At 36.9% G+C, this 20696-nt stretch overlaps 2 protein-coding genes across 5 annotated transcripts; one reads left to right on the plus strand and one right to left on the minus strand.

The window, feature by feature from the left end:
• The first annotated feature begins 10690 nt into the window (after nucleotides 1-10690).
• LOC110722143 lies at nucleotides 10691-15182 on the plus strand. Of its 4 annotated transcripts, none has more exons than XR_002511543.1 (4): nucleotides 10691-10993; nucleotides 11090-13481; nucleotides 13610-13713; nucleotides 13818-15182. XR_002511543.1 is itself a non-coding variant. In XM_021901400.1 (4 exons), the coding sequence occupies exons 2-4, from the start codon at nucleotides 13464-13466 to the stop codon at nucleotides 14268-14270; spliced, it is 615 nt and encodes a 204-aa protein (XP_021757092.1). In that variant the 5' UTR covers nucleotides 10709-10993; nucleotides 11090-13463; the 3' UTR covers nucleotides 14271-15182. The 4 variants fall into 4 exon arrangements, 3 of the variants coding, with proteins under 3 accessions (XP_021757092.1, XP_021757094.1, XP_021757093.1); XM_021901400.1 differs by having other exon boundaries at nucleotides 10709-10993; nucleotides 13570-13713; XM_021901402.1 differs by having other exon boundaries at nucleotides 10716-10993; nucleotides 11090-11178; nucleotides 13570-13713.
• Nucleotides 15183-15335: 153 nt separating this feature from the next.
• On the minus strand, nucleotides 15336-17950 carry LOC110722180 (zinc finger MYM-type protein 1-like). The gene is made up of 3 exons (XM_021901446.1): nucleotides 15960-17950; nucleotides 15821-15827; nucleotides 15336-15692 (listed from the first exon to the last, which is right to left on the minus strand). The coding sequence occupies exons 1-3, from the start codon at nucleotides 17948-17950 to the stop codon at nucleotides 15336-15338; spliced, it is 2355 nt and encodes a 784-aa protein (XP_021757138.1).
• Nucleotides 17951-20696: the final 2746 nt, after the last annotated feature.

Below are 20696 nucleotides of genomic sequence, written 5' to 3' on the forward strand. Positions count from 1 at the left end.
TCTTTTATTTTGACTAAAACTCCAAAAAGTCTACAAAAGTCAATTTATCAATGCTAATTGAATTAGGAATGAAAAGAACCTTCTAGGACTAAAACCAATCCTAATTGCATTAGGAATGATAAATCCATATTAGGCCCTCCTCTAGATCACTGGGCCGCATATAAGGCTCAAACCGGGCCCAGTTTAGTAATTTGGCCACAACTTCCTCATTATTCATCAGAATTGGGCTTATAATGTATCATTGGAAAGCACTTTTGAAGACCCATCCAACTACACCATTATTGGACCCATATAATGGACCAACCAAATTGGATTGGCTGTTTTCTTAAAATAGATTTTCAAAAACAAAGAGAAAAGAAAAGAAATTAAAACTATCTGCAACACTAGACTTTCCACACTTCCACTTCATTCGATTATGATTCGACGTGAAATGTACTCATCACCGAGTTTGGTTTTGGGGAGACACAAATGGGTGTCTACAGTGTGCTTCTGATCAAGTAAGTAGCACATAATTTCCCTATAACTAACAAGAAGCCCTTATTGTAAAAGTAGAGCTCTTCCAACCTTATGAAGATGTTTGTGTTTTCTCTTAACAATTCCATTTTGTTGAGGAGTGCTAATACAATTGGTTTGATGTTGAATACCCTTTGAATTGAACAAGTCTAATATCCTCCCTTTACACAATTCATTTGCATTGTCTGATTTAATAACCTTGACATAAACACTATATTGTTTCTCAACTAAAGCAACAAAATTATGCAAAATTTCCACAGTAAACTACTACAAAAAGGCCTTAGAGAACTGTTTTAATAGGATTTATAGATCGCCTTAGAGGCGTTCTTCTGCTAAGCGAACTATAAATTATAGAGAACAGGTCGTTTAGGCGTTTTATATATTGACAAATAGAGAACGCTTGTGAGTCACAACCGTTCTCTTTTACCTTCTTAATTTCGTACACTAAGGAAGGAAAAAAGAACGGTTTAGGCCACTTAACCGTTCTATATTGCCTTACAATAAAGAACGGTTAAGTTAGATAACAGTTCTTTAATGTTTTTTTATTTAAAAAAAAATCCGACCATATGTATTTGATAATTCGAATTACCCCTGTACGTATTTTATGTTGTATTGTTCCTGTATTTTTATAATCTGTAATATTTTTATATTTCATTTTAGACCTGTATTTCTTGTATTCTTGTATTTTATATTGTACATTTATCTTGTAAGAAAAATTCCACATTTCCTATGTAAAATAAATTTATGATCCTGTATACGTGCAATATAAATTTATGTATAATAAAATTAACAAAAACATTTCCAGGTACGACGAAAGCCATCAAAATATACTTCATACATATAATTTTTCCAACCACAATTAAATTGAATCATTCATACAAATTTTGTTCAATACAAACAAATACATGAGTTAAATATAAAAACACCTTTCTAATTAATGTTGATTTTAAAAAAAAATTATGCTTAGGTTAAAAAGGATTAAGGACAAATAAAGTAGGGAGGCGCAACCAAGTTTTTAAGGAACTTGTAAACCGTTCACGGATCATAAAAGGCAACCACGAATAAGGGACAACGAAGGCAACAACGATTGACCCGTGAAGGTTACACCCCATTCATAATCCATGAGATTACTAACTCCATATGGTTCGGAACCACGAAAGGAGGATCGGGGATGATGGTACGAAGTGAGTCATGGAGTCACATTCGCCCGTATTGGCCTCTACTCGATTCTTATATTGAAAAACATTCCTGTGATCTCAAAGGCATACAAACAATAATTCAATTCGCTCTAAACTATTATTTAACTAAATTGGTTTAAAATTAATGCACACATAATTCTAAAAATTTGGTGATCACTTAAATTAACAATAAGATTAAAAAGGATCGTAAACCGGTTGTCCAAATTATCTTATTAGTCGTGATTTTCAATTACATATTCCCTTTAAACATGCAATATGGTGATCATAATAAAAATAATAATAGAATCAACATTAATACCAATTTAATCACAATCCCAACAACATAAAATTGTTAGAAAAATAATAATAATAATAATAAAAGAGCATGATCCTTACTTTGAATCTGTTTACTTGCAACTACAAAATAATAAACGAGTTAGTAACTTCAAGGAAAAACAATAATTAAATTAAATTAAATAAAACTAAAGTTGATTTTGGGGCCAAACCCTCAAACGATTCTACCTTTCACGCCTTGGCTTAAGGACAGAACCTCGAGTAAAATATGGACTCCTTTGAGTGCTTGAAGAAGGAATTTTGAAGTGAAAAGGGTAGGCTAGTGTTTAGGTTAAAGCATAGAAGAGAGAAAATAAGAATAATAAAATTCTGGTTGCCCCGTACATCAGAAATGAGGGGGTATTTATAGGGAAAATGTGCTGAGGGGGCACACGGAACCCTAATATAATAAAAACCCTAAAAAAGTATCCCGTGACACGGTCAGATTGTACCGTGACACGGTCAGACTGTACCGTCAGACGGTACACTTTACCGTGACACGGTACAGCTTTGGAGTGACGCGGGAAATTTTCAGAAAACGGAATGAAAAACGCGTTAAGGGTTTACGCGGAAAGGACACGGAACGTCCCTTGTCACGGCAGACCTCCCGTGTCACGGGAAGTCCCACCGTCAGACGGGAAGGGTTCTCGTGACACGGTCAGACTGTACCGTGACACAGTCACTTCCAGTCCATTTTTCCGTCTAAATTCATTTTTAACCCTAATTTATTTCGGCTTTTTAAGTGCCGATTGATAATTTCGGGCCTTTTTCTGACTTTTATTATTCGGGCTAAGATAAGAAAATAATAAAATAAAATGTTTGGGCCAAAAATAAATAATGAAACAATAAAATAAAAAGGTTTGGGCTTAAAATTAATTAATAAGCTTGGGCTAAAATAAAAACTATGTTTTACCAAACATCAAGACTAATCCATGGACCTTTCAAAAGTATGAATTTAGTAAAATACGATTTTTTAAGCACTATCGGGATTAAATACTAAACCCGACCAATAGAGGCGGTGAAAGGTTATTTATCATCGGGTTTGGTTTTGGGGAGACATTTTTAGGTGTCTACAGAAGCCCCCACTTTGACTAAGTTTGTAGAAACGTTAGTTTCGAAAACGATAGTCAAAGTAGTCGATAGGGACGGAGAATGATTTAAGACGTTCTGTGATCCTAAATCATTCTGTATACGCTGATACCTGCAGAAAAATGTTAATTCCACAGATAAAAGAGTAACGGGATAGAATACGTATCTGGCACCAGTGTATCGGTGACAAACGGATTTTGCAGCTTCCTAAGCTTGAAGGAATCTACCGAGTGACATTGGTTGAAACGCTTTCCATGCTTGAGGAAAGCCGACTGAAGAGTTTGGCAGTTTTCTAAGCCTGAAGAAAGCTACCGGATAATACCTTCCATGCCTGAGGAAAGTCGACGAACGAATTTGGTGTCATTCTATGCTTGAAGAATTCCTCCGATAATGCCTTCCATACTTGAGGAAAGCCGACAAAGGAATTTTGTGGTTTTTTATACTTGAAGAAAAATCCACTGATGATGCTTTCCATGCCTGAGGAAAGCCGACTTTGCGGTTTTCTATACTTGAAGAAAAATCCACCGATAACGCTTTCCAAGCCTGAGGAAAGCCGACTTGGCGGTTTTCTATACTTGAAGAAAAATCCACCGATAACGCTTTCCAAGCCTGAGGAAAGCCGACTGATGAATATGGTTTCATTCTATGCTTGAAGAATTCCACCGATAATTCCTTCCATGCTTGAGGAAAGCCGACTTGGCGGTTTTCTATACTTGAAGAAAAATCCACCGGATAATACTTTCCATGCTTGAGGAAAGTCGAAATATGATGAGATTGCAAGTCTCTGTGTATCGAGAACCTTGCGTCATGAAATGATGGTGGTCCGCTTGTCCCCGGACGTGGGCTGCAGATGGTCCGCTTGTCCCCGGACGTGGGCTGTAGATAAGACCTGCAAAAATAAATTTGCCAATGGACTCGTATATACTGTGATTGACTTGACCACTAACTTGACCAAGTTTGACTTGATGTGACATGACATGTGTATGACTTGTGAGTGTGTGTGTGTGTATATGTGTGTGTGCAGACACAAGCAAACGAAGATGCAAAAGCAAAAATTTTCCGTCAATTTTTGTCATGAGTGGAGGGTACCGACTTTCTCCCGAAAAAGAAAGATGTGAAAACTGAACTTTTATTTTCGAACTTCCTTCGATGAAAACTTGGAAAAAGTTTTTTGAACTTCCCCAAAATAAAATAATGAAAAGGGAGAGAAGTTTTGAACTTCCTCCTTGAGCAAGACGAAATGAATCGTATGGATTGAATTGTTTGTCCTGAAAATAATGTATGCATGATGCATGTTCTTAGGCCAGGAGGCTAAGGACAATTACATCATGTGACACGATAGATGAATGAACTTAAGTCATGGAGCTAAGCATCATATATGGTGTAAAGAAGTGATTTTGAACGTCACTTAGGCTTGGAAGCTAAGCACGTATAGTGATTATTGCATAATGAACGTTGCTTAGGTCAAGGAGCTAAGCACGGTATGCTTTGTATGATTAAAAATCATTGATATATAAATGTTTCTTAGCACATTATGCGAAACAATGAACATTGCTCAGGTCAGGAAGCTAAGCAAGTATACAATGTTTCTTCTACTGAATGTTGTCTTTAAATATGATGAAACATGCACAGTGTTGAAACAAGATTTCATGAAGAAGGGCTCTTAAAGGGAAGGATAATTGATATGGATATGGATGTGTGAGTGAAGCGTGTGAATGTGATACTAAGGCTGGCTGCAAGGGTTATAGCAATGGAAAGAGATGTGAGAAGAGTTAAAGATGATAACTCTTCAGGCTGGGTAAGCTAATGTGATTTGGGTTCAAGCCCCCAAGTCTAGCTCTAAATGGGTAGGGATAAGCATTGGACATTCTTTGACTCGATCATGTATAGATATGAATGTGAATGTGGATATGAATGTGAATGTGGTCGCACCTCGATGTGAGGTTGCCTACGTATCCGTTAGGAATCAGGCCGAACGTAGCTCTAACCGAACTTTGCACAAGTGTATGTACACCTAAAAGAGGTCTTTCAAGGGTTGTAATGTGGTTAAGTTGATGGTTTAAGGAAGAAAGAGGTAAAAGGCTCAAGACCCGAGAGAAGTCCCCAAGATGTGTAATTGTGAATTTGAAAATTTTGAATTTTGCAAGTTTATTTTCAACACGTTTTTTTTTTGCTTTGAACTTTTTTTTTTCCATTCTTTTGAATCAATGTAGGCAATCTCAGATCATGCGGTCCATCACTCACTTAGCATTCATGTTTCTCAGGCACGGTACCGAGCACTCGATGAGAGACACAATTTGAGACGTGTTCATATCAAATACATTGGAACACTTGCCTTTAGACATTGTTTTATTTTTGCTTTGCTACTTTTTTTTACTTTCTTTTTGAATGTTATACAATTACACATCTTCAAATCCCAGGGTTGAGTGAATGTGGGTTGAAGAAATGAAGGCCAAACGTTAGACGAGGCTCAAAGTGGTTGATGAAGAACTGGATATGTGATTGAGTGGTTAATGGGGAATGACAGGGTTGCAAAGGTGCCTCAAATCATTGGTGTACCTTGTGTTTAGTTCGGCAATTTTTTTTTTTTTTTTTTTTTTTTTTGCTAATCACATGATCGAATGTAAGAAAGAGATGCTCATTTATGAAGAAGGTAAGAAATGTGACACATAGACACATGGATAACGTGAACCTATGCTAGACTTATTGGGGGAGACGGTCGAAACAAAAGAATAAAAAAAAGCATGAAATCTTGCACGAAGGATCTGTGTGCCTTGTATTCATTACTTCCTGCCGTCTGGAGGGACATGAAGTTTATTTGCATCCATCAAGTCTTGAATGACGTCCTTCAAATTCCAACATTGATCCGTAGTGTGGCCCCTTCCTTGATGGTACTTGCAATGGGCATTGGGATTGCATTTGGCGCTCCTTTCTTCAGGTTTTGGCTCTGGAAATGGCCCAATAGGTGTGATCAGGCCTTAACTGTAAAGGCGATCAAAGGCCGCATCATAAGTCATTCCTAAAGGAGTGTAAGTTCTTTTCTTCTTGGGCAATGGAGTAAGAGCTAACACTTCATTGAGATCAACTTGGCTTATATTGTTGGTAGTATTTTCGTGCTTAGAAGACGAAGTAGAAGGATGGTCGTTCTTCTTGTTTTTCCAAGTGTTATTATTGTTACTACCAGCAGTCTTTATTAGCTCATCCTCGATATTGATGTCGATGTTGTATACAGCTTCGAAAGTGTTCAGTGGAAGAAATTTGAGATGTTCCCTATATTTATGAGTCAGATTTTGAATAAAGAGGCGAACCATCTCTCTTTCTTTGGGAGGATCTACCAAGAGTGTAGCTGTTTCCCTCCACTTGTTCAGGTAAGCGGTTAAACCTTCATTCTCTTTCTGTTTGAGAATGGAGAGTTCACGTTCAGAAGTTTTAGTTTGAATGTTACACTTGTAACGATTCATGAAACTTTCGGTGACATCTTGCCAAGTCGCAGTACGCTTGGCATCTAGGGAATAGAACCATTGTTGGCAAGCATGTTCTAAGGAGAGGCTTTAACTTTGGAATATCAGCAGTGGAGAACTTTTCAGCGAGTCTGTCCTTCACATTCAAAGAAGTGGGAGGCCGTTCCACATAAGTGAAAGCCTCAGAAATCTTACTCATTTGTTCCTTCAGTTTGTCAAGGGTGGAAACAGTGACCTTGTTTTGTTCCATGGTAGTGACCCTAGTGGTAAGGGTTTGCATCATGGAAGACAGTGCCTCAATGGATTTGTTGATGTTCTCAATGTCTTCTTTAGTGGCCATTGAAAGGTGATGAGTAACGGAGATGACAAAGTTCTCTTTGAACGCCTATTAGATCTGAGAGATTGTTGCGGTAATGGCTCGAACCGTATTGATCTATCTCTGTTCCTTGAACAAGTACTGTGAAATAAAATAATTCAGTTAATTGTTTGACTCATTGCTCAAGATAGGAAAGGAAGGAAAAAAAATAGACATTTGAAAACAGGTGAGAAAACTCCACTCATTTTTTATTATGACGAAAAAAGGGTGCATGAACCTAATATACGATCATAAACGACCTGGTGCACGACTCGAGTCGGAACATAAAGAAAGTGTGTGGACTATACTTGACTCGTGAGTGACTAAGTGATGTTATAAGACTCGTGGTATGATCGTATGGCTAAACATGTGAACAATAACCAAAATGACTGACGCGAGGACCAAATTAACACAAAAGACTTGACTGACGCTTTTTTTGAATTTTTTTGAAAATTCCACCGTGTCACGGTGGAAATTTGCCGTGACACGGTAGGGTTTCCCGTGGCGCGGCAGCCATTCCCGTGCCACGGTAGATGCTGGCGTGGCACGAGATTTTTTTTTTTTTTTTTTAACTTTTTTTTTTTTTTTTTTTGCAGTGATACGGGAACTTCGCCCGTCAGATGGGATAAAATCCCGTGTCACGGGAATACTTTTTTTTATTTTTTTTTTTGCCGTGAAACGGGAATTTCTCCCGTCAGACAGGAAAAAATCCCGTGTCACGGGAATATTTATTTATTTATTTTTTTTTTTTTGAAAAAAAAATCTATAATTTAGAAATTCTACTTGTTTATTTTTAAAGGGAGGATACCATCCGACTTACTCCGAAAAAAAAAACGACACAAAAACAAGACTTCCCTAAAATACGGTCAAAAAAGTGGTGCACGACTTAAAGCAAAAAAAGTGTGAACAGGATATGTGAGTGATTAAGTGAAGTTATAGACGCGTGTTTTGACCGTATAGCTAGACACGACTCAAAACTGGACACAGCATTCGCACAAAAATCGAGAAAAAGACTGACAGGACACTTTCCTGGGCACCGTGTCACGGTGCAGACTGTCGTGACACGGTGCAGTCTACCGTCAGACGTAAACTTTTCCGTGTCACGGCAGTGTTCACCGTGACACGACAGAACATGCCGTGACACGGTGCGCAGTTCCAGGTCAGTTTTGTGATTTTTTCATATTTTAATCGATTTTAAGTCCGTACTAATTACTACGTGGGAATAAAAACCCTCGGTCATGGGTTAAACAAAATGAGAAAACACATGAGGGTTAGCACCAAACAACCACATAGCATTTAGGCACGATGATGTAAAAGTTCGCAACCTAGAGTCAAGATCTATGTTCAACTATTGGTCAAGCTTTGGGTGTCAAAGGGTACCATGGTTAAGAGTTTGGACGCGTTAGCAAGGCAGCCTCCCTTGAGGGTGTATGCCAACGGGCGGCTCCGCGAGTTCGTGATGAAATCGAACTCGACTCCATGGTTTGGGTGGATTTAATAACTCGAATGAACCCTTATTGCCATGAGCGTTTTTGGGTTGATAGAGCTTAAATCCCCCGGGGCTAAGACGCATGTAGAACACATACGTTTGTTCCGAAAAATTGAAGAAAGTCGGCTGTGAGAAAAGAAAATAGGTCACCGGACTGATTTTAGGACTGCCGTGACACGGCATTCAGAAAATCTGACTGGTGCCCTATGTGCTTTTGCGCGCAACCAATTTATCCAATTTTTCCTACGGGACAGACCTGAATGCGACGTTAAAACGTCTATGCAGATGCAAAAAATGCCAAATTAATCACAGGAATATTTTTTTAAGAATCTTTCAAGTCTCATCCACTCATCGTAAATAAATACCGATCACTCAAATCGATAAATAATTTAGAATCCTCCCCAGTGGAGTCGCCAAATTGTAGGCGTCGCTCAAAGTGCGCCTACGTTAAAGCATGTGTGAATATGCTTGGCACTCATAGGAAGTGGGAATTGACATTACGATTAGGGACAAATAAAGTAGGGAGCCACCAACAAGTTTTTAAGGAACTTGTAAACCGTTCACGGATCATAAAAGGCAACCACGAATAAGGGACAACGAAGGCAACAACGATTGACCCGTGAAGGTTACACCCCATTCATAATCCATGAGATTACTAACTCCATATGGTTCGGAACCACGAAAGGAGGATCGGGGATGATGGTACGAAGTGAGTCATGGAGTCACATTCGCCCGTATTAGCCTCTACTCGATTCTTATATTGAAAAACATTCCTGTGATCTCAAAGGCATACAAACAATAATTCAATTCGCTCCAAACTATTATTTAACTAAATTGGTTTAAAATTAATGGACACATAATTCTAAAAATTTGGTGATCACTTAAATTAACAATAAGATTAAAAAGGATCCTAAACCGGTTGTGCAAATTATCTTATTAGTCGTGATTTTCAATTACATATTCCCTTTAAACATGCAATATGGTGATCATAATAAAAATAATAATAGAATCAACATTAATACCAATTTAATCACAATCCCAACAACATAAAATTGTTAGAAAAAAAAAAATAATAATAATAAAAGAGCATGATCCTTACTTTGAATTTGTTTGCTTGCAACTACAAAATAATAAACGAGTTAATAACTTCAAGGAAAAACAATAATTAAATTAAATTAAATAAAGCTAAAGTTGATTTTGGGGCCAAACCCTCAAACGATTCTACCTTTCACGCCTTGGCTTAAGGACAAAACCTCGAGTAAAATATGGACTCCTTTGAGTGCTTGAAGAAGGAATTTTGAAGTGAAAAGGGTAGACTAGTGTTTAGGTTAAAGCATAGAAGAGAGAAAATAAGAATAATAAAATTCTGGTTGCCCCGTACATCAGAAATGAGGGGGTATTTATAGGGAAAATGTACTGAGGGAGCACACGGAACCCTAAAATAATAAAAACCCTAAAAAAGTATCCCGTGACACGGTCAGATTGTACCGTGACACGGTCAGACTGTACCGTCAGACGGTACACTTTACCGTAACACAGTACAACTTTGGAGTGACGCGGGAAATTTTCAGAAAACGGAATGAAAAACGCGTTAAGGGTTTACGCGGAAAGGACACGGAACGTCCCGTGTCACGGCAGACCTCCCGTGTCACGGGAAGAAGTCCCACCGTCAGACGGAAAGGGTTCCCGTGACACGGTCAGACTGTACCGTGACACGGTCACTTCCAATCCATTTTTCCGTCTAAATTCATTTTTAACCCTAATTTATTTCGGCTTTTTAAGTGCCGATTGATAATTTCGAGCCTTTTTTTGACTTTTATTATTCGGGCTAAAATAAGAAAATAATAAAATAAAATGTTTGGACCAAAAATAAATAATGAAACAATAAAATAAAAAGGTTTGGGCTTAAAGTTAATTAATAAGCTTGGGCTTAAATAAAAACTATGCTTTTACCAAACATCAAGACTAATCCATGGCCTTTGAAAAGTATGAATTTAGTAAAATACGATTTTTTAAGCACTCTCGGGATTAAATACTAAACGTCTAAACCCGACCAATAGAGGCGGTGAAAGGTTATTTATCATCGGGTTTGGTTTTGGGGAGATATTTTTAGGTGTCTACACATATATATTAGTTAATAATATTAAATAATTCATCTAATTAAATAGGAAAATTTGTCAGAAAAAACCATTTATAACAACTTTTTTTTTGTTCCGAAAAACCTTATAAAAATTATTTGGCCAAGTAAAACCTGATTAAAAAATTATTTTGTTCAAGACGACCTAAGGTCACTTTCCGGCGTTGACTGAACTTTCTCGACGTTGACCTCCCATGTGCAGGTCACGTGACATTAATTTTTACTATTCCCACCCATTTCTTCTAATTTCACCCCCTAATATACCTCTTAACACGTTTCCCTTTAATTTTTTTAATTTTCCCTCATTTTCTCTCTCTTCTCTTCACAAAGGAGGTCATTAATCTTCTTCAACTAACACTCTGCCATGGCGTCACTTTTTGTTTGCATGCTTAATAAATGAAGATGCTAATTGAATTAAATTGACACCCACCTTTAACAGTAAGTTTCTTAATTTGTTTCTTTTTAAAGTTTGTTTCTTTCCTTTTTTGGGTTTTTTTTGCTGAACAAAACTCAATTCTCTCTGCCATGGCGAAGAAGAACGCAAGGAAGGAGGCGAAGAAGGTAGTAGCTACTTGTTCGAAGAAAGTAAGGGGGACCAATTACAGAGTCATATATAAACCCAAGTATGTTTTTTTTCTCAATTGTTTTTTTGGAATTACACAAAATTAATTTAAAAATTGTTTATGTTAGGGTTTGTTGATTAATTAATTGGAGTATAATATTGTTGATGAATTAATTGGAGTAAAAAATTGTCGTTTTGGGAACCATAAAGTCAGAAAATTTGTGTGTTATGTTTGGTGTGTTAACTATATAATAATTCCTTTTCTGCATGTGTGTTGTTGAATCTGAATCTGAATTTGGTATTGGTATGCTGTTAATTGAATCAGTTTTAACGGTAGAGATAACGTGTTTAATCCTTGGTATAAATTAATGGAGGCCATTGACATTAGGCTGTACTATGGTGGGGATTTTGTAACAAAGAGCAAACAAACATCATATGAAAAGGGGGAATATGATTATTATGGGGTTTCACTTCATCCAAATGTAGGTGAAGTGTGCTATTTTATGTTTGTCTACTGGATAAAAAATGAGTTAGGATATGCTGATGTGGGAGTAATATGGTTTAGGAAGCATGGGTGTAGTTTGTTCAATGGGAGGAAGCAAATAAAGAGTGATGTGGAGATTCCTGAATTTCTGCAGTCACCAAAAAAGGATGGGTGGTACCACCTGTACTTGGTCTAAAAAGAAAAAAAAGACTTATAACACATTGGCTTATGAACTAGGGGTGGGGGTGTATACAGATTCTGAGACTGATGTTAGGGAATCTAGTGACTTGGCTGAGAGTGGGGTCAAGGGTGGTGAGTCAGCAAGCACTTCTAATATGGCCCACAAAAACCCTAGATCTGAAGAAAACACCCTTATAATTGTCTCAAGTGATCCATCAAACATAGCCTCCCTCACCAACTTCCCACCTAACTTTCAAAGTATTCAACCCTCAAACACAAATTCACTCTCAAAACAGACCTCTTTCATAAGCATCAACAACTCTGTTATAGGGGATGAAAGGCAGAAGCTGCCAGAAAAAAACCTTACAACAAAAAGAGTTTGAGGAAGTAGAAAATAGGAATGCAGCTGGTGTAGTGGAACCTTTAGATGATAATCATCAAGTGCTTGAAATTGCTGATCATTTTGAGAAACCAATACATGAAGATGAGTTAGTGGATGGAGAGGACAAATCTGGCAGTGAGGATGTTTCTTATTTAACTGATGAGGATTATGATGATAAAGATGATGATGATGATTTGTTCCAGAGGTATGTGGACCTTGACATAACAGAGAGAGTGTCTAGGAGCTTAGGTGCTGTTACAGTACATCATGATGATAAGGCAGAAGATGAGGATGGTAATGCAAATGGTATAGAGTTGGAAGATGATGTGGTGCTTGATGATAGTGATGATAAGGTAGTCGGCTTGATAGGATCAGATGATAAGGGTCCTGACTATCCAGTGTTCAATCCAGTTACCGATTTTAGGGGAAACATTGCTCCGAGTAAAGGGTTGAAGTTCCCCTCCAATTCAATATTTAGGAAAGCTCTTAGATACCATGCAATTGAAAATGGATATGACTACTATTATTTGCACAATAATAGGAGTAGGGTCACTGTTTTTTGTTGAAAAGGTGTAGTTGTCCTTGGAAAAGGGCTAGGATTTTAGAGTGCAAGTGTAAAGATAGGAGAAAGTGCAGATTCAAGGTTTACTGTTGTAAGTTGAAAGATGAGGATACCTGGTAGATCAAGAGTCTAAGATTGAGGCACATATGCAGCCATCAAAATCATAATACCAAGTTGTCCTCACAGTATCTGGCTAAAAGATATGTTAAGGATTGGAGAGATGATCCTTCCATGAAACTTCAAGCTTTTATCAAGAGAGAAAGGAGAGAGCTTAGACTTGAAATAGGGTACTATATGGCATACTATGTTAGAGCTAAGGCATTTAAGATGATATTTGGAGATGCAAACTTAGAATATAGCAGAGTATGGGATTATGCAGCCACAATCATAAAGTATAACCTAGGATCTACAACAAAGGTGAAGGTGACAGGGATTGAGAATCCACCACCTCTTTTTCAGAGGTTGTACATTTGCTTACAGGAATGCAAAGAGGGTTTCATGGCAGGGTGCAGACCTATCCTTGGTGTAGATGGTGCACACTTAAGAGGACCCTATCCAGGTATCTTACTCACAGCAGTAGGAAAAGATGGAAACTAAAACATCTTTCCTGTTGCCTGGGCAGTAGTTGATACTGAAAACTCAGAGACTTGGACTTGGTTCTTGGGCTTGTTGAAAGCTGATCTAGGTTCATTTGCAAATTCAATAACATGGGTGCATGAGAAAGAGGATCTGACTTACATGTCAGATAGACAAAAGGTAGTTTCTACTCAGTTGTTGTTAAGAATATGTGTATTTCCTTGCTTGTAAATTCCGGTTCTGTATTCTAACTTGAAATCAAATTCAGGGTTTGATTGATGCATTTAAGACAACTATTCCCAATGCAGACATAAGATACTGTTGCAGACACATTTGGACCAACTTTAAGGGAAAATTTCCAGGTGTGGTATACAAAGAACATTTCTGGAAGGCTGCAAGGTCATCAACTGTGGTATGCAATTGCAATTTGCCATGGTTTAGAACTTAAATATGTTATTTTTTGGTATTTTTAGTGCTTTAGTGCATATATAACCAAGTATGATTACTTAAATGCAGCATCATTTCAACATACATATGGCAACAATCAAGGAATTGAATGAGGATGCCTTCAAGTACTTATCTGAAATCCCAGCACAACACTGGTCGAGACATGCTTTTACCTCGGCTAGAAAATCTGGTATGCTCCTTAATAATTGTTGTGAGAGTTTTAACAATGTATTAAGAAAGGCTAGATCAAAACCTATTTTGCAATTAATGGAATGGATTAGGAGGTACGTTATTCAAAGGTGTTGTGCTAAAAGGGAGGGCTTAAAAATTTTTGAGGGTGTCATAATGCCTAGTGTAGTGAAAATGGTGCATATGGGTCTAAAAGAAGCAAGTGCAATGAGAATAAATCAAGCTTACCTAAATGAATTTGAGGTTGATCATGAAGATGACACTTATGTGGTGAATTTAGAGAATAGAACATGTGTTTGTTACAAGTGGACTCTTATGGGTATACCTTGTTGAAATGCATTAGCATGCATCTAATTGAGAAGGTTAAACTATGAGGACTTCATACACCCTGCATATCATATCCAAACATATGCCAAAACCTATGCCCCATCCTTTAGAGCCATGCCTGGACAGACCCAATGGGAATTGACCCCATACCCAAAACCATTTCCCCCTCCACATAGAGTTATGCCTGGTAGGCCTAACAAGAAAAAGAGAGTGAAGGAACCAGGTGAAGATCAAGAAAAACAAAATGTGAAAAGGGCAAAGAAGCAAAACAGGTATGGCAAATGTGGTGGTCTTGGTCATTACAAGACTAAATGCACCAATCCAACTATGCAAAAAGTTCCTAAGGGAAGAGGTAGGAATGCTGATGCATTTCCTAAAGACACGGATTCTCAGGCTACAACAACCATCACTCTAACTGCTACTGTTCATGTCACAACTCCTCAACTGAAAGCTCATACTGTTGCTTCTGATGGAACACAAAGAAAGGGGAAGGGTGTGGGAACAGCTGCTGCATCAAAAAAGGGAAAGGGTGCTGCTAGTGCTACATCTACAAAAAAGGGGAAAGGTGATGCTTCTGATGGTGTTGCAAAACATAAAACGTCATCTGTAAAACAACTTGGATGCAAGAAGAAGAAAGGTGGAACTCAATCTCCGCATGATGGTGCATCACAGACTTCAGCACTGCAACTGGATATCCACCCCTAAAACAGTCTCAGGAACTACCTACACAAAGCAGCAATCCATGATTTGAAGGCCACTTACTCTGTATTTTGCAAGATACAATTATTTCAGTTTGTTTTTATGTTGAACTAAGTACTTATGTGAACCAAGTCCTTGTTTGTAAGGAAATGCTTATATTTGGCACTTATAATGTACTGCTTATTTTGAACAGATATGAAGTTGTGTCAGTTTTTCTTATAATTGACTACCATTATACCAATTTGCAAACACAATTTAAGGAAATCAAATGCAACTTTCATTTCATATACTCATAATTCAAACTATATTCAAAAGTACAAATAATTAGCACAACTAACTACCTAACCAACTTACTGCAGAACCTCACTAATTCTACCCAAAGAGTTTCACAAATATGAAACTCACAACAACAGATACAATAACACAAACGCAAATTATAGACCCATACGTAACCCCATCTCCCTTTTCCATTCCAGCTGTATTGTTCCTTCTCCAAATTTTGTTGTTCAGCTTTTCCACTTCTTTAGCTAATCTTTCCTTCTCATGCTCCACACATGACAGCCTTGCTCTCATAATGTTAAGATCAGTACAAAGTCTGTGCTTCTCTGCTACTAGGACATTTGTTACATCTCTCTGCCAATCAATTACACCTTCATCAACCCACTCAAATTTATCATAGCCAGGGGCGGAACCAGGAATTTTATTTAACGGGGGCCAAAGTAAAGGGAACTACGACGACGATAAAAATAATGAACATTTTCACACATCAATTTATTAATCCACATATCACAACAACAAAAATATATTTTATATAAGCAATGAATATAGAGTTATAGAACATATTCCAAAAAAATTACCATAGTACTACATGAAGAAAAACATACCTTATCATTTATCTTATATCATTTTAGTTGTGCTCGTCTCTCTTTCATCATATAAAAAGCATCAATGATGGCATCTTCACTAAGTGTTTCCGCTATCTCCTTTTCTATATACACTATTAAGTAGTCCTTCAAAAAATCGTCCTCCATCTTACTTCGAAGGTTTGTTTTCACTATCTTCATGGCTGAAAAAGCTCTCTCAGTTGTTGCAGTAGATGCTGGAAGAGTTAATACGAGACGAATTAACCTTGAAACAAGAGGATAATCTTTTATTTTTTCTGTAGTCACTAATCCTTGACATAAATCACCAAGAGTAGTTAAGTTCTTCAACACTGGATGAATAGGAATATCAAGCCAATAATGTTGCAATTCATAACTCAAATGATCTTTCTCATGTTCTGTGAAATCAATAGGATAAAAATCTCGAGCTAGCTTGCAAATATGCTCTATATTGAATGACTTGTAACCATCTCTTGGATTCAAGGCCGCACTTAAAATGAGAAGTTCAGTAGCTCGCTCACTAAATCTTGCGTTTAGCTCTTGCAATTGACGATCTATAGCAGCCATAAATATATCAACTCTATAGTGATGTTCCATTGTCACATTGTCTTTTTGTCTTGATTGTTGCCTTATAGATTTAAGCACATCAACATAAGGAGAGTCCATGTCGGGAACTGTAACACCATTTTTCTCACAAAAAACTTTAACATTATGTAGCAAACTCTCCCACCCATCATTCCTTAAAGTTTGAAGTAATGTCTTTGTAGTGCAAACTAAATGCATTGCATTTACAATATCTTGGGTCTTCAATTGTAGTTCTTGACAAAGTCCATCGGTGATGGCCATAATCTCCTTCACAACATGTATGTTAAATACGAATTCAAATGACATTAACAACTTAACTCCATTAAGAGCATCTCCTCTCTGAGCATAAGTTGTTCCTTCACTAGCTATGTTAGCAAGAACTAAGCGAGTAGCACAATACATTCTTAACAAACTAGATATTGACTTGTAATGCGAGCTCCATCTAGTATCACCTGGTCGTTGTAATTTACCGATTTGATTGAGACCTTTTCCCGTCTCAAGCCCCTCAATCTCAACTAGATGTTCAATTTCAGCCAATTGAGTTGCTTGTAACTCGTCATGTCGCTTTGAAGAGCTAGTGACCACATTAACAACAAAAATCAATTGTTGAAAGAAAGTATGAATCTGTGGCACTTCCCTAGATGCAGCAACAAGAGCTAGTTGTAGTTGATGTGCCAAACAATGAATGTAATAGGCATAAGGACACTCCTTCATAAATAAAGCTTGTAACCCATTCCACTCTCCACGCATATTACTTGCACTGTCATACCCTTGACCTCTAATATTTTGAAGGTTAAGGTTATGATGAGACAAGACAGCACAAATTTCCCTTTTTAATGTTTTTGATGTAGTGTCTTTGACATGGACCAAATCCAAAAATCGCTCTCTTACCAATCCACTTCTATCAACATATCTCACTACTAATGCCATTTGTTCTTTCTTAGAAATGTCCCTAGACTCATCAACAATCAAACAAAACTTTGCATCACCAATTTCCTCACGTATACTATTTTGCACTTTTCTTGCATAAACATGTAGAATCTCCTTTTGGATTAGTGGAGAAGTGTATTTGGCATTCTTTGGGGCATTATCCAAAATAACCGAATCAACATCTTTATTATATGATGCTAAAAGTTTTAGCATCTCCAAGAAGTTCCCTTGATTAATTGAACTAGAACGTTCATCATGCCCTCTAAATGCACAAGCTTGGAAAGTTAACCATTTAACAGCATCTATTGATGTCTTAAGGCGTAAACGATTCTTGACAATCTCCTCTGCAGTTACTTTCTCTACTACTTTCTCAATGTGAGCGGATTGATTTTTGAGATTAAAATAACACTTTGTTGAAAAGTTATGAGCAGAATTGGAATCTTTCCCCATGTGACACAAAAATGCACAATCCTTCCCATTATTTACTTTCTTCCAATTTTTAAAGCCCTTCACTGTGAATGTATCCGAACCACATCTTCCAAGAGGCTTTTTAGCAAAAAGAAAGCAATAGAAACAATAAGCAGCATCCATTGTGGGAGAATACTCTAACCAAGGAAACTTCACAAACCAACTTTTTTAGAACCTACGTGGGTGTTTTTCGGAACCAGAGTATGGATAATTATCAAGTTTAGGTTGATATGGCCCAAAATCAATGTAAGATCTCCTAATCAAATCTTTTTCATCTGAATCATATGTCTCAATTTGCTTACGCAACCTAGGATCACGCATTAAAAAATCAAGACCAATACCTTCTTCATTAGGCATTTGCTCATCAACATTGTCATTATTAATATTACGTTCGACTTCTTCATTATCAATGATAATTGGCTGATTTGGCTCAACAACAGGTATATCTTCATCACCCCTGCCCTTTTTTTGTGGAAGAAAATAAGAAGTGATAGTCCTCTTTGTCATTCCTAAATTACAAAAATTAACAGCAAAAAAAGCATAATCAAATCTAATGATTATTGGGCAATATATCAAGTATAATTGCAATTGTATTAATTATTCTAATTATTCACAATTTTCATATAATTGTTTGGATTTACACATTTACTGATTTACATATACAATTAGAGTATTAAACCCCAAAATTTCTAATTCAAAATCTCACTCTAACTATTTATTCAACACACTAAACCTGTAATTAATATGAAAATTGAAGTAAACAAACAAGATTAAGTAGAAATTGATAATTAAATTACCTGAATTAAGGAAAATCAACAACAACAAGCAAGAAACTTCAATGGTGATATGTACTGTTTGTTTCGTCACTTTGGGGGTTTTCACTGCTTTCCTTTTGTAATTTTGTGTTGAAGTGAATTGTAATGTTTGCAAGTTGTTATTTTTTTATTAGATAATTCTTTTATCTTTTATTTTTATTTAGTTGCAATATTTATATTTTGTCTTATCTAACAATATAATATAGTAGAATCTAGAAATATCAAGTACCAAACTCATCACATGCGTTAATATTAGTACATAAAGTGTGAGTTTGGTTTTGTATTAATTTTTTTTTATTTGTTTGGCGGGGGCCAGATGAATTTTTTATACTTTTACTTGTACTAAAATCCAAATATTACCAATGTAAAGCAATTCACTTGAGGGGGCCTTGGCCCCCTTTGGCCCCTACTATCTTCCGCCCCTGATCATAGCCTCTCTGACCAGTTTCATGGTTGTAAAACTTGCACGCAATGAACTTCCTGCTAGGATTGTCGTGGGTCCAAGATGTCCTCTTTGCAACAGGAAACCCACATTCATATCTCATATCCTTCAATAGAGCCATGGTTGCTCCATAATTCATGGTGTTAGTGCATAATGAAACTCCAATTAAAAAGGGGCAAAAAAACCCTAACTTTTCATTACCTGCGATTTTGATGAACAGGGCGAAACTAAATGGCCGAAATCAATTGCGACTCACAAATACTGCAAAGAATTGTCAGTTCGAAGCTCGTGAATGATCTCCAATTGATGAGAGAAAATCAAAGAGAGGAAAAAAGGGGAAATAAGAACAGAGATGGGGGAGGGTTTAAAGGGAAGCGTGTTAAGAGGTAGATTAGGGGGTGAGATTAGAAGAAATAGGTGGGAATAGTAAAATTTAAGGTCACGTGACCTGCACATGGGAGGTCAACGTCGGGAAAGTTCCGTCAACGCCGGAAAGTGACCTCAGGTCGTCTTAAACAAAATAATTTTTTAATCAGGTTTTACTTGGCCAAAAAATTTTTATAAGGTTTTTTTGAACAAAAAAGTTGTTATAAATGGTTTTTTCTGACAAATTTTCCAATTAATATATATAAGTATATCTTTTTTGATCTAAGTTCATAAGAACAGCTGATACCAAAAAGGCTGCTCATAATACACATAACAGCCATGTGCATAATTGCTTATGTTAGTGCCACATCTAGTACATATTTGATCTAAGTTCATACCCATGCTCACAAGGCTAGAACGGGTCTACAGCAGAAGTTTCTAGCCCAAAACAAGAACCCATAATTAGTGAAAGAATATAATACATCCTACAAACCGCCTAAACGAATACTTGAAGGAAATCATGACGATCCTAAGAAAGAAGCAGTTACTGAGAGAAGTTATAAACCTGTAAGCACGAACTATAGAACATCCACTTGCAGATCAAGACGAGTAGGGACTGAATTCAGAGAAAGAAGTTTTTGACATAAAGGAGGTATTCAAAAATAATGAAAACAGAGCTTATGATACTGAAAATGAAACCCGATTTGATGAAAGAGTAGCAAGGTATCCTCATAAGCATGCAAATGCAGAAGGACATAAGCCTCCTTTCCAAAAAGAGATAAAGGAGAACTTCCTAAAGTTAGTGCGCAAATAAAGTAGTGAGCAAAAACTCTTGCATCAGAAGCCATTAAGCATTATCATTCTAGTAGGGAAAAACATTTAAGCTTGATACACACAAGGCTGAATTCAAAACCCAGAAGTGTAAAAGTTCATACCCCTGCTCACAAGGTTGGTTTGCATACAACATATAAAATTTGCAAGATGCATGTGTGCATCAGCTACTCAAAATGCATTCAAACTAGATGTCGTACCTTGTCGGGATGATCATTTGCCTAGATTCAATTGTCTCAATAATATAGCGACAAACGTAATATCCACTATCAATAGAGCCTTTAGCTTGACGAGGACACTAATACAAACCAAAGGGGGGGGGGGGGATAAATTAAACACCTAGTTATATAATGTATTATTAACATATAGTATGCACTAAGCATTGCAAAATTAAATTTAAGATAAAATACCTCTA

Source organism: Chenopodium quinoa, unplaced genomic scaffold (genome assembly GCF_001683475.1).
Source record: "Chenopodium quinoa cultivar QQ74 unplaced genomic scaffold, ASM168347v1, whole genome shotgun sequence".
Lineage (NCBI taxonomy): Eukaryota > Viridiplantae > Streptophyta > Magnoliopsida > Caryophyllales > Amaranthaceae > Chenopodium > Chenopodium quinoa.

What these genes read in the sequence shown, in the direction of transcription:
- LOC110722180 (XM_021901446.1), bottom strand. Translation starts at nt 17,950, where the DNA reads ATGGATGCTGCTTATTGTTTCTATTGCTTTCTTTTTGCTAAAAAGCCT.
- LOC110722143 (XM_021901400.1), top strand. An exon ending in CTGCAAGGTCATCAACTGTG is followed by an intron (nt 13,714 to 13,817) that starts GTATGCAATTGC and finishes ACTTAAATGCAG; the next exon opens with CATCATTTCAACATACATAT.